The 14,852-nt window shown below is 39.4% G+C and overlaps 1 protein-coding gene across 1 annotated transcript in view; it reads right to left on the minus strand.

Moving 5' to 3' along the window:
• Positions 1–1,654: 1,654 nt before the first annotated feature.
• The window catches only part of figla (folliculogenesis specific bHLH transcription factor), a gene marked incomplete at both ends in the record, with an annotated part of 13,525 nt that continues 327 nt past the window's right edge, over positions 1,655–14,852 (minus strand). The window contains 4 exons of the mRNA XM_079251712.1: positions 1,655–1,678; positions 1,750–1,899; positions 13,900–13,989; positions 14,073–14,219. Coding sequence (XP_079107838.1) covers positions 1,655–1,678; positions 1,750–1,899; positions 13,900–13,989; positions 14,073–14,219 — 411 coding nt within the window. The remainder of the gene's footprint in view (positions 1,679–1,749; positions 1,900–13,899; positions 13,990–14,072; positions 14,220–14,852) is intronic.

Consider the following 14,852-nt stretch of genomic DNA (forward strand, 5'->3'; position numbering starts at 1 on the left):
TCCTGCAGCTTTTTTTTTTTTTACTGCACATCCACCACATCCCATAGATGCTCTACTGGATTGAGATCTAGTGACTGTGGAGGCCACTGGAGTACAGTAAATTCAGTCAACTTCAGGAAACTAGTGCAGCCTCTGCTGCTGTAGCCCATCTGCTTCAAGGCTGGACATGTGTGTTCAGACATGATATTCTGCAAACAGTGGCTAGCTGACTTACTATTCCCTCTCATCTCCAACCAACCAACCAATCTCTCAATTATCTTTTGATCTCTGACAACAACAAGCCTTTTGCAGACAACAGCTTGCTGGATTTATTTATTTATTATAGTTTCTGTTTTTCAAACCACTCTATGAACCCTAGAGATGATGATTGTGTTTAAAAATCCCACTAGTTTAACAGTTTCTGAACTACTCACACCAACAAATATGTCACATTCAAAGTGGAATCCCTTTTCTCCCTTTTTCTGATGATCAGCTTAAACTTCAGCTAGTCGTCTTGATGCATTTATGTTGCCGCCAAGTGACTGGATGATCAGCCATTTGTGTTAAAAAGTAATTAAATGATTGTATCAAATAAAGTGGCCAGTGAGTATAGATATGAAGTGTAAACATCAGGTTACTTCAGTACTTACCTGGTTAAAACAAAAGAAACAAAAAGAAAGAAAAACATGTCCTTTTTGCACATTTTGGCATAATTTGAACAACACATAAAAGATTCCTGTAAAACTTGGCTAGATATTTCTGAACAAAATATCAACACAACTACATCTCTGATCTTAAAGCAGTGGATATCTACATGCTACCTTGATAATGAGTTTGAAAAGGAATTCCAAAAACAAATTATCTTATTTACCTTAGAATTTGAACCCAAATTCATTTTTATTTTATTCTAATGACAGCAAAACAATTTTTTATTGTCAATAAACTGAATAAATGCTTTTTTTTTTTTTTTTTTAGTAAAGATTTTAATTAATTTGCATATATTTATAGTGTTCATAATCATTTTACTTTTATTTTATTCCAGGTTTCTTCTGTTAAACATGATTATTTTTATTAATTGTGGCTGTGGCTGTTAATCCATTTATGTAGTAATTACTTTAACACATTCATAAATTTTGCATTATTGAACTTTTTTTAATATACAACATGAATCCACTATTTTTTTTATTCCATTTTCATTCAATTTTATGTATGTTCAATTTGAACTTTTACATTTATTTTCTATACCACTGAGTCCAATTCAGGGTCACCAGAAACCTGGAGTCTGTCCCAGTAATTAGAAGGCAAGAGGCAGGTACACCTTGGACAGGTTGCCAGTCCATGACAGTGCCAACAGAGACAAACCACCACCCACATTCAGTCATAGGGAGAATTTAGAGTAAGCAATTAATCTAACATGCCCGTCTTTTGACAGGGGAAGGAAGTCTGAGTACCTGGAAACCCCCCCCTAAACCATTACTATCAATTTATAGATTAAGTGAAAATGAACTTTCAGACTGGAAACCTGTGTGAAGAAATACATTGTCAGCATTTAATTGAATTCAGAATTTAATTAAACCCTGTGGAAAAACTGCAGAGCCCTAACTAGTAAAGATGAATATTACCCTATTGATTGACATACTGAACACCAGATTTAAAACTTGAAAGTTCATCTTCATTACTGCTGCACCACAGAAGCTCCCTGACAAGCCATCAGTGGGAGAGTAGCTGGCAGTTGCAGACAGAAAAGCAACATTAAGTAAGATGAGTTACCAAAGTTTGATCAGGTGCTACTTGTATGATGAACTGGTATGCCGGCATCACACAATGTTGCAACACCAGTCTGGTCATATCGCCGTCTTCAGCTGCTGGTTCCAGGGGCATGGTGAATCCATCCTGCATGTGCTCCTCCATGTCCAGGAACTGTCAAACCAAAATGTCACAGTAACATAACACCTAAATTAATAATTCTATTGATTGCAAACAATCATTTTAGGGTCTAAAAGGCAAGATCGAGCTGTTGTCAATTAACAAAAAGTGGGTTTAGAATTGGACACTTCCTATCTCCAGGGGCCAGGGATAATTTATGATCCAATTATTGACAAGCACATGTGTTCAGGTTAAGGATTGGCATCATATACATCAATTTTGGTGCAGATACCTTGTTTAATGCAAGTTATTTTAATTTTGTGTTTCATGGCAAGACATCAAACTTTGAGGAGAAATATGTGTTTTTTTCCATATGTGCCTCCTGAGCATTCTCACCAATTTGACTCAATTGAATAAAATACTTAGGATGACTTTGTTGAATACCCATGTCAAGTTTGGTGGAGATCAAAGATTTTAAGGCTTGGTTCCAGTTACTTCCAGTTTCATGGCGTCTTACCACCATTTTAATGTGTGATTGTGAAGGAGAAGCAGTTTCAAGCGTTTGAGGTAGATTCCTGAGAAGATGGATCGCATAATAGGGAAAAAGAAAAACTCTCGTCATGGAAGTGGTTGGAGCTTAAGGCTACGCCAGAAATTTTCATGTCAATGTGTTCATGACCGGGCCCTGATTAATCCCTATAGGTTTTATGGTGACCTGGGGCCTCATTTATCAAACTGTGCGTAGCAACGCTGACTACAGGTGGCGTACGTACGGAAAACAGGAAATGCAACACAAAAAAACTTCACGATTTACAAAGCAGAGCGCACGCACGTCCCATGCCTGTTTGCTTCATAAATCAGGATCAACACTAAATTTTGCACATGTGCACACAGGGAATGTCTTGTCACGCCCAAACCATCATTCAGATTGGATGATTGTGCAGGTGAACGCAGGTGAAGCGCTGACGCCATTTAGTACCATGTTATGTAGCGCCTCCACTATCTGCACACATTTTACAGCTGAACAACGGGTTTCCTCCTGTGCATCGAGGCACCTCTGCCAGCACTTCATCTGCCCGATGGCCGCTACACCACGGCGTGTCTGGTTGTGGAGAACATAGTTCAGTTCTGTGCTCTGGGTTGGGAAAAGGAGTGAGAAGCCCCGACTTGTCAGTCAATTCCCTTTGGAAGGTGCCGGGCTCGACTGCAGAGTCTCCAAGCTGATCTGCAGCGACAGAAAAGCCACTGTGCACCTTTACACATTTGGGTGCATTTTATATCCAACCATCACTTCATGTTTTGTACATCTGCAGGTCGGGGAAACACCCTGATCAGGCCAATGATGGGTGACATCATTTTAATGCAATTATTCATTTAGACCTTTATTAGTATGGCAGCTTCTGTACGACTTAACTGTGTGAAATGGCTTTTATAACATGTAGAACTGCTTCGTTTCAAAACCGATTTTACTGGTTGACATTTTACGTGGTGTAACAATATAAAAGATGCATTTTCTTTCTTTTTTTTTCTTTTTTTGCACATGCTGTTAATGTAAAACATTCTGTATGAAAGTTTATATGTGATTTTGAATAAATGTCTCAAATTTCACACCATTTCTTTGATTTTATTTTCTGCCTTTGGTGTCGCCGTTTCCCATTTCTCCAGATGTTGTGCGTACGCCAGGGTCAGAGTTGGCTTGGAGGTAGGGACATTTTACCACCAAGTTGTGTTTTGATAAATCCCAAAAGTTGACTATAATTGGCGTATGCCGGGTTTTGTGTGTGCGACAGCTTCGTAAATGAGGCCCCAGATCAATTGTATAGTTATTTATGATGTCACTGTGTCTTATTGAAGTTCGCCATGGCGGCACGGTCACGCCCTGCAGTGTAGAACCACGTTTTTCTCCGGATGTCTTCACCAACTTGTTTTCTGCTGTCTGACCCAATTTGGACCTGGTGATGTCTACAAAGCCAGAGCAATTGTGTCCGAGTAAAAAAAAAAAAAACATATTTCCGGTTGCCAGTGTGTGGGTAACTGATAATCCAATCATTGACAAATAGATCTCTTAAAGCTGGGACTAGCTAAGTTTAACAGCTTTTAACAACACATTCCTCCTGAGCATCCTGACCAACTTTGGCATCAGTTGGATAATAGTCCTATGATGAGTTCAATCAAATGCGAGCTGAGTAAAACGCCAAAATGGCAACTTTGACCAAAATGTTGACTCCATTTGGTTTCGGCCATCGCTCTAAGAGCTCTGTTCGCCCCGTAGAATATGTATTTCAATTTACATATTTATATCTAGATTTATAACATGTGGTGGTTGGGCACCTAAAATAGGCGGCGCTCTTGTTCAATTACGCATGAACAAAATTTGGTGAGTTTTTCAGCATGGTACAAAGTTTTTCAAAGATAATGGTTACTGGTCATGTTCAGCACATATAGACTTGACTTTATTAATGTAACAACCCAAGTGTGGGGAATGTGTTTGCACAGATACACAATGGGTACGGTTACAGGAAGTTTTTTTATTACGAATTAATAATTTAGAATTAAATTCAAAATGAACGTATTCTACGAGTTTACATGAAAATAATAATTTCGAATGAAGCTTTACATGAAACATCCTCACTTAATTCCTCTCTAGAGCAGTGAGTTGGGAAGGGTTCTGATTGGACAGAGGGTGCACGGGATGATGTGAAGTGGACACGCTGATGTATACCGGAAATATAGTTGGCTCCCTGCTTCTCGTCTTTTCAGTCGTAACTTGTAGAAACTACATAATAAGTATCAGTTTGGCCGCTATTTTTATTATAGATTTGAAGTACCAGCTCAATACGAGCATACTACTTTACTTTTTGCAGCAACTGAGAAGGAGAAGAAAGATAGACCACCAAACATGGGAGGCAAAACAGCGTGCGTCATCGGGACAGGACAAGGTAATGAGCATGCGCAGAACGACCGGCATTAACTTGGAGCGAAATTAAGGTTTACATGACAGAGGAATTAAAATAGATCGGAATTAAAAGCAAATAAACCAGCCACTTACATCGGAATTAAGTTTAATTCTGAATAGAAGTTTGCATTAGGAATTAAGGGTTTACATGGTCATTGGTTTAAAGCGGGATTAGCTTTTATTCAGAATTCAACAGGAATTAAAACTCCAATGTAAACGTAGCAATCATGTTGGTCCTAGAACTGCTCAGAAACAAGCAACAGTGATTTGCATGTGTAAGCTTCATCGCTTCTCAAGATCAGGAGTGTCTAAAGTCACTGCTCGAGGGTCAATGTTCTGCAGGTTTTCAATGCACCCTGTTCTAACACACCTGGCTCACATTAAACGGCTCCATAAGCCAATGAAGTTCTGCAGAATGGCTGCTTAAGTCAAGTGTGTTAGAGTAGGGATAGACTGGGAAAACTGGCAGGATTGTGGCCCTGCTCTAGATGTTTGCAGCAATTGTTCCTGCCTCCGAGTATTTTTATTACACTTCTCACATCTAAGCTCACTAACATGGGAGTTTGCAGAAAAAAAATAGAGGGTGGAACTTAAAGATGCATTGTCCATAAAGTTACACAACTGCTGGCTCACAGCCTTTTTTCAGGTCTCTACAGGAAATGAAGACAATTTATTCAAATCCTTTAGTTTTCAGCAGGACTATAATAGTGCTGGAATTAACAGTATATTTTTTATATACATCTTCAGAGAAAAAAGTCTATTATCACACACTTAGAGGGGGGGAAAAAACTATTTTACTTTTCCATTTAAACTTCTGCTGTAAAAATGAACAGAGAAAGACTGCACTCCTGACTTTTCTGACACTGGAATTTTTGATCATCACTAATGAGCGAAATATCTGCTTCAAATGGTCATATAGAAGTTGGCAGATCAGCTTAGCAGGGAGTAACCTTGCCATTGACCTTGTTTCCGAGGTGGCTTAAGGCAGGGGCAACGCCCCCTAAGACAAACACTTTGCTCCCTCAAATGAAATCTGCCAAAAATGCATAACTACCTAAACTTTCTCTCCCCTCTGCACCGAGCTGCATGCCGGTTGTACACAGTATTCCATTGCATGACCCCCTCCTTCTCCTCCCAGTGAATAGTGAGAGTTTTTGGGCAGAAAAGTATGAGTTGATCATGTATTTTAATTTATATAAATATATAAATTAAAATACATATTCTACAGGACGAACAGAAAATACTCTTATTGTGGAGTAGAGAATGAGTTCCTTAAAAAAAAATTAAAAATTAAGAATATTTATTGTTTGTTCTTAAATTTTTTATATCAATTTGAGGTTATTGTTTGAGGGACTGCCACCTTATTGTGTTGTGGAAGTTGATGTTCTGCCCTGTTTTTGTTGTTTGTGATACACCCAACTATTTCAGCTTATATTTTAGTTTGTTATTTGGCTGTCTAATGAGACATTTATATTGTTGGTTTTGATTATCGATAGGTTATTTTTTTCTTATTTTAATGTAGCTATAAGTTTTATATCTTGTCCCCCCCTCTGTAGGATTACCACGTTATTGTGGTCAGGGGGTTTGCGCGCCTCAGTGACCCTAAACACTATCGCAGCTGGAGCTTTAGTTTCTGGTGGGACACCCAAGCTGGACAGGTCTTTGGTTAGAGGTCTGACAGCTCGGTTCAGGTGGAGGCCATCTGCACCAAAAAGATGTTGCCTTTCCCAAAAAACGTCGAAGTTGTCCATAAAGTTGACGTTGTGGGCGCTGCAGGCAGAGGAGAGCCAGGTGAACGTGACGGGGAGGACGGGGGGACTGAACCTGCAGCGACAACCATCCGACAACAAGCCACCACGCTCGTCATCGGAGACTCCATCATCCGGAACGTCCGTCTGAGGGGAGCTCTCACCCTGGTGTTTCCCGGCGCCACCGTGTCAGACGTGGCGGAGAAACTCCCAGACGTGCTGGATTCCAACCCTCAGGTTAAACGTGTCATCATCCACGTGGGCACCAACGACACCTCCAGGCAGCAATCTGAGCTTTTAAAGCGTGATTTCATGGAGCTTTTTAATAAACTGCCATCCCTCCAGCGGAACGTTTTCATCTCCGGCACCACCCCCACCTGCGGCAGAGGAGTGGGCCGCTTCAGCAGGTTGCTCAGCCTGAACACCTGGCTCTCCTCTGCCTGCAGCGCCCACAACGTCAACTTTATAGACAACTTCGACGTTTTTTGGGAAAGGCAACATCTTTTTGGTGCAGATGGCCTCCACCTGAACCGAGCTGGCACCCGCGTTTTGTCCGCCAACCTGGCCTATGGATTACAGCATGCACGTTCCACTCATCTTCCCACACCTGCACCAACTAACCCGTCCCCCACTAATTGATGTCCCCCAGGTCCCTGTTCCTATGTTTTTAGTTCCACCTCTGGCACATATAATACTGGACTTGGATCTTCTGTTCCTATTCTTAATCATCCAATCCCTGTAATCATTACTCAAAGATATAAAACCAGATTCCATCATAGTTCCTCTGCTAACCTCAATAATCTCAGAACTCCTCCAAAGCATCAACAATTCAATCCTACAGTCCATAAGTCACCTGTCACTGTAAACATGGCACTTTTAAATGTACGTTCCCTTTTTAACAAGTCTTTTATTATCAATGACCTGATTTTAGATAATAAGGTTGATTGCTTATTTTTTAACTGAAACATGGCTGGGTACAGATGCACCAGTTATTCTCACTGAGGCCTCACCACCAAATTTTAATTTTTTATTCTCCTTTAGAAGTAACAAGAAAGGTGGTGGTACTGCATCAATAACAAATAGTCTCCTAAATAATAGACAAATACTTTTAGATCAGTACACCACCTTTGAGCATCATGCTTTTGTTTTTAACAGTCCCCCAATCCCCTGCATCACTGTTTACAGACCACCCAAACATGATGCTGCTTTTATCAGTGAATTTTCCAAACTTTTATCAGCAATACATGCCGCCCACAATCTTATCATATCTGGTGATTTTAACATACACATGGACAATCCCTCTGATTCAATGACAAAAGGGTTTTTAAGTCCATTGTTTTAACTTTACACAACATACTGAACAGCCGACTCACAACCGAGGACATACATTAGATTTAATTATTAGTTATGGCTTGTCAGTTAGTGTGTCCTCTATCGTGGATTTAGCCATATCAGACCACTACTGTGTGTTTTTTAACGTCACCAGTTTTAACCAGCAGGGGGCCCCAGTTAGAACCGTTAGGAAACTATGTATTACTTATGAAGTGGCTGAGAATTTTATTGAAATTTTATACCAAACACCTTCTGAGATCTTACCTGCTTCCTGCAATTCAGTTGTTGATCAGTTTAATAATAGATTAAAATCAGCAATTGATACAGCAGCTCCACTTGTATTAAAAACCGTTAAAACCAAACTGAAGCCACCGTGGAGAACTGAAAAAATAAAAAAGCTGAAACAAAACTGCAGGAGAGCAGAAAGACGATGGAGAAAAACTAAACTTGTAGTGCACTATGAAATCCTGCGTGATCGCCTAAGAATCTATAATAACACAATAAAACAGGCAAGAACTGATCACTTCTCAAAACTCATAACTGTCAACAAAAGTAATCCAAAGTTCCTTTTTAAAACCATTGATATTTTAATAAACACTGGTTTTAATAAGTCCTCCATGCAACCATCACAAACAGCATGTGAGGACGTTGCAGACCACTTCAGAAGTAAGATCAATGCTATCAGATCCGGTCTTTTATCTAAATGCAGTGTTGATTTTAACAGATCTGAAGCATTGTTTTTACCCGAGGAGAAGCTGGAGAGTTTTGTCCTGGTTGATACAAAGATGCTTGGTCGAGTTTTCTCCCAGCTGAACCCAACAACCTGCCTTTTAGACCCTATTCCCACATCACTGTTCAAGAAATTTTATGGCTTCTTTGAGTCTGAGTTTTTACTTATAATAAATTACTCTCTTCAGACGGGTGTCTTCCCCACCGCCTTTAAAACAGCAGTGGTGAAGCCCCTTCTGAAGAAGAGTAATCTGGATCCCAACATTCTTGATAACTACAGACCTGTATCCAACTTGCTGTTTCTTAGTAAAATGATAGAAAAAGTTGTTTTATTCAGCTAAATGAGTTTTTAAACAGGAATAATATCTTAGAAAAATGTCAGTCTGGTTTTAGGACAAACCACAGTACTGAGACGGCGATTTTAAAGATTGTGAATGATCTAAGAGGCAATCTGGATGCACAAAAACTTTCTGTCCTGGTGCTGCTGGATCTCAGTGCCGCTTTCGATACAGTAGACCACCAGATTTTATTAAACAGACTCAGATGTCTGGTGGGCCTCTCAGGTACTGTTTTAAAATGGTTTTACTCCTATCTCACAGATCGACAGTTTTTTATAAGTATGGATACATGCTCCTCAAAGACCCATAAAATAAAATGTGGGGTTCCCCAAGGATCAATTTTAGGCCCATTACTTTTTAACCTGTATATGTTGCCACTTGGGGATGTCATCAGGAGACACGGCATTGATTTTCACAGCTACGCTGATGATACACAGCTTTACATCGCCGTGTCTCCTGATGACCTGGAGCCAGTTAACACCCTTTTAAACTGTATTTTAGATATAAAGTCATGGATGGCAGAGAACTTCTTACAGCTCAACCAGGACAAGACTGAAGTTTTAATAATCGGTCCTGAAGACGAGAGAGAGATCATTTCATGCAAACTGCAGAGTTTTAAATCCTCCCAGTGTGTACGAAATCTGGGTGTTATTTTTGACTGAGCTGAATTTTATTCCACATATCAGAAATGTTACAAAGACAGGACTTTATCATCTTAAAAACATTGCCCGAGTCCGCCCATTTCTCTCTCTTGCCAGCACGGAGCTACTAATGCATGCTTTTATTTCTAGTAGACTACTGTAATGCTCTGCTCTCTGGTCTTCCCAAAAAGAGTATTTCTAGTTTACAACTACTGCAGAACTCGGCGGCACGAGTTCTGACAAGGACCAGGGGGCGGGAACACATTACACCAGTTTTAAAGTCGCTGCATTGGCTCCCCGTGCATTTCAGGATTGATTTTAAGGTTCTTTTAGTGGTTTATAAATGTCTTAATGGTCTTGGGCCTTCTTATTTATCTGATCTGTTTTTAAGGTATGAACCCTCGCGGACCCTGAGGTCCTCAGGTACCGGCCTTTTAGTTCTTCCTAAAGTTCGTACCAAAACATATGGCGAGGCCACATTTCAGTATTACGGGCCTCGCCTATGGAACAGCCTGCCTGAGGGCCTCAGGGCTGCAGAGACTGTTGATGTTTTTAAAAAAAAAAACGCTCAAGACCTACCTTTTTAGTTTAGCTTATAACTAAGTTTTAACATTCTTATATTAACCAATATTTATTCTTCTTTTTAGTTAATTTTATTTATATATTTTATGTATTGATTTACATCTTTTTAGTTAATTTGATTTATTTATATATTTATTTTCATAGTATAGATTTTTTATTTATTTATTTATTTTTAAATGGATTTTATTTTTGTTTTCACTCCAGCTCTCTCCTCATTGGGGTCCTCTTCACCAAGGGCTGCCCCTGCTCTGACTGCATGGGTGTTGCAGTGGGGGCTGTCCCTGTCTGGTGGGTTGGGATCCAGCGCTGCAGCCTTACGGTTGTGGCATGGGTCCTGTCTGCCCGGACCCGGGTGGCCCCCATGGTGATGGCCTGGGTGGTCTTGGTTGGGGGTAGCCCTTTGTGTAGAGGCTCCCTGAGAATATAGTTTCCTTATCTGGTGCACATCTGGTGCAAATGCACCTGGCCGTTCAACTTCTTTTAACTGTTACAGGGCAAATAGGGCATGGGTGAGGGTGGTTGTGGGTGGGTGAAAGGGGATGTGTATGTGTGTTAGTGTTTTATCTATTTTTATCTATTTTGATGTAAATTGTTTTATAATGTAAAGCACTTTGTATTGTTTTTAAGCACAAAAAGTGCTATACAAATAAAGTTTGATTTGATTTGATTTGACAGAGTGCAATCCATTTCTTCAGTGTTGGAATCTAGAGGAAAACAAAAACAACCCTTGGTTTCTTTTCAGCGCTGTAGCCAGGCTTACTAGGAGCCAGTGCGCTGTTGAGCCGTGATGATTTCATGTATTTTTTCAGGAATAAAATTCATACTATTAGAGATCAAATCCACAATATTCTTCCTTCTACCTATAATGTTGAGCCTGTTGTGGTCTCCGAAGCATTACAACCAGGATCCGACTTGTGTCTAAATAGTTTCTGTCCTGTCCAACCCTCTGAATTAACTAAAATAATAGCCACATCTAAACCATCCACCTGTATCTTAGACCCTCTCCCAACGAGCCTCTTTAAAGGACATTTTCCCTTTAATTAATACCTCACTACTAAACCTCATCAATATGTTTTTAGTGACAGGATATGTACCACAATCATTTAAAACTGCTGTAATCAAGCCTTTACTTAAAAAGCAATCTCTGGATCCAGAGGTGATAGCAAATTATAGACCTATATCTAATCTCCCGTTTATGTCCAAAATTCTGGAGAAAATAGTTTCAGCTCAGCTACATGCCCACCTAAGCAGAAATAATTTTTTCGGAGAGTTTCAGTCAGGATTTAGAGCTCATCATAGCACTGAGACGGCATTGGTGAAAGTTACTAATGACCTTCTTATGGCCTCAGACAAAGGATTTCTGTCCGTACTTATCTTACTTGATCTTAGTGCTGCATTTGATACAGTTGATCATAACATTCTGTTACAAAGACTAGAACAGGTGATTGGAATTACAGGTACAGCGTTAAGCTGGTTTAAATCATATTTATCTGATAGACTTCAGTTTGTTCATGTAAATGACAAGTCCTCCTCACAAACTACAGTAAGTCATGGAGTTCCTCAAGGTTCTGTACTTGGACCAATACTCTTCACGCTATATATGCTCCCTTTAGGCAAAATTATAAGACAGCATGGAATAAACTTTCATTGTTATGCAGATGATACTCAAATATACTTATCTTTTAAACAAGATTAAACAAATCAGCCCAATAGGCTACAAAATTGTCTCAGACAAAGACTTGGATGTCTAGAAGTTTTCTCCTCTTAAACTCAGATAAGACTGAGGTAATTCTTGTTGGATCTGAAAAATTAAGAGCTAAAATTTCCATTTCTGTAATGAACCTGGAAGGCATTACTTTAGCTTCCAGTGCTACAGTGGGAAACCTTTGAGTTATATTTGACTCTGACCTGTCCTTTGGCCCACATATTAAGCAGGTTACTAAAACAGCCTTCTTTCATTTACGTAATATAGCCAAAATAAGGGGCATTCTGTCTCAGAGTGATGCAGAAAAACTGGTTCATGCTTTTGTTACTTCGAGACTAGATTACTGTAACTCTCTATTACTGGGCTGTCCTAAATATGCCCTGAAAAGCCTTCAGCTGATCCAGAATTTTGCAGCCAGAGTCCTGACCAGAACCAGCATGAGAGATCATATTTCTCCAGTTTTAGCCTCTCTTCATTGGCTGCCTGTTGAATCTAGAATAGAATTTAAAATCCTTCTTACATATAAAGCTCTACACAGCCAGGCACCACTATATATCAAAGACCTCATAGTTCCTTATATACCAAGCAGAGTACTTCGTTCGCAGACTGCAGGCTTACTTGTGGTTCCTAGAGTCTCAAAGAGCCGAGCAGGAGGCAGAGCCTTTGGTTATCAGGCCCCTCTCTTATGGAATAAGCTCCCAGTTAGTGTTAGGGAAGCAGACACCCTCCCCACCTTTAAGACTAGGCTAAAGACTTATCTTTTTGATAAGTCCTATAGCTAGGGATGGTTAGCATCCCTTAGTTATGCTGCTATAGGTTTAGACTGCTGAGGGACATTTCCTGATACACTGAGCTTCTTTCTCTTTATCTCTCTCTTTTATCCCCCCCATAACAGTGTTGCATCATTAACATGTATGTCTCCTGTCTCAGCAGGTCTCCCTGGCCGGGAGTAGTAGTTCCTGTTGTCTTTCTGTCCTCTTCCCCCCACACAGCAGAGGCAGATAGCTGCCTGTCCTTGAGCCGGGTTCTGCCGGAGGTTTCCTTCCTGTTAAAAGGGAGTTTTTTCCTTCCCACTGTTGCCAGTGTGCTTGGTCAGGATGGGAGATTGAGTTGGACTCAACTCAATCTGTTGGTTTCCTTATATAGGCTGTTAGGAATTGGCTTTCATTATGTTTTCCTCTCTATCTCTAAAGCGTCTTGAGATGGCATTGCCGTGATTTGACGCTATATGAATAAAGTTGAATTGAAAATTACTAATACTCCTATTAAGAAAACATTAATAAACAACAAAAAGAGCTAAAGCATGAGGTTCATGTCCCGTTCACATTTCTTCCTGCCCTCTCATGTATGCATTCTTAGAGCCGGCCTTGCTTGTTTCTTTTTTCTAGAATTATCTCTAAATTTCTTTAATTTTCCGCTGCAACCTTCCTTTCCTCCATTCAAAGATTAAATGTTGTCATGTTTGGCTTTTTAAACCCCCACCCTGCTAACTTTATTGTGCATTTTGGAGTTTGAAGGGTTAGTGCTTTAAGTCTCATGTTTTGGCTTTCTTGGTATACTTGAATTCTTGTTTGTACTTGGTCCAAACTGATGGTGGAGCAACTACCATAAGCCATACTCCAAGCTGAAGTACCTTTCTCATAAAGTAGTTTTCAGCTGTTTTACCGCTTAATATCTTCAAGCACTTATACTGGTATTTGTTTTTTATAAGTAAAAATCCTAGAATTTCTTTCCCCACATCATGGAGAAGAAAAAGAACCTTCAATAACTATTTAAAATAATTTAAAGATTTACAAAACCAGAACATCAAGTTTTTAAATCATTTAAAATCCTCTAGTAGAGGAGGGGGTATTTTGCCAGAGGGCATCTATGTTGAAGTCCAATGAGACATATTTTGTCCCCCCACTTCAATAATGCTTTACATCGCAGCTTGAATGTGGAACAGTTCATTTACCAGAACAAAAAACAGTTTAGTTCTAACTGTTAGCCCCTTTCCACACTGCAGATCAGAATACACACTCACATCATCCATCCTCCACAGGTCACTTCCCAAACCCTCCGTCTGTCCATAAGTGATTGCATTCTTTAGGAAATCAGTCCCACCACCAGGATTCTAGAAAATCAGAGAGAAAAAGCAATAATCAATAATAACAACAGTTTCAACCTTTGATGCAGCAGAAGAAATAGATCACTCACATTGTCAGTATCCCGCAAAACAGCGAGGAGGAGTCGAATGTATTCTGTTGCTGCTTTAAGCGTGTCCACTTTACTGGGCTTTCTGTCCGGCTGCATTAGTGGTACCATGCGCTTCAAGCGGGAGAACATGGTATTCAGGTTCCTGATCTGCAAGGAAGAGAGACTCAAAACTGGTACATGAACTTGAAAAATGTAAATCTGTCACTGATGAATTCTGCACCAAATGCTTAATATGTCTGCTGAGATTACACACAGTTATTTTAGAAACTGTAGGTAGCAAGTGAAACCCAACAAAATTCCCTAATAGGTGAGAATGTTAATGTGTATAATATTGACTGGAAAAAATAGTAACATAAAGATTAGTAAGTTTAAAAAAATAGATTGGAGGAAGTATACAAATATAACAAAAGTGACCACCTAACATAAAAAGTAAAGCAAAATTTAGGAAAAAGCTATATATATATATATATATATGTATATATATATATATAATATATATATTCAATCATGATGGTCCAGAATTGCTTTCATTTCTGCAACACAAATACTTTAATTACACTAATAATTTAATTAAAATATTATTAAGGATCATATTTGAACCAAGCCTTGAAAACTTGTATGTTATGCTTTATAATTTTGTCTCTAACTTTGCACAGATGTCACATGGTGGTTTTATGACATTTACAGTCTCTTAATAAAATGTCAACAGTTTGGACAGACATATCATCATTCAAACAGGCAGATGGTGAGATGATGCTGTATTAATGCTCCATTGTGACT

Source organism: Telmatherina bonti, assembly GCF_933228915.1.
Source record: "Telmatherina bonti genome assembly, chromosome: 13".
Taxonomy (NCBI): Eukaryota; Metazoa; Chordata; class Actinopteri; order Atheriniformes; family Telmatherinidae; genus Telmatherina; species Telmatherina bonti.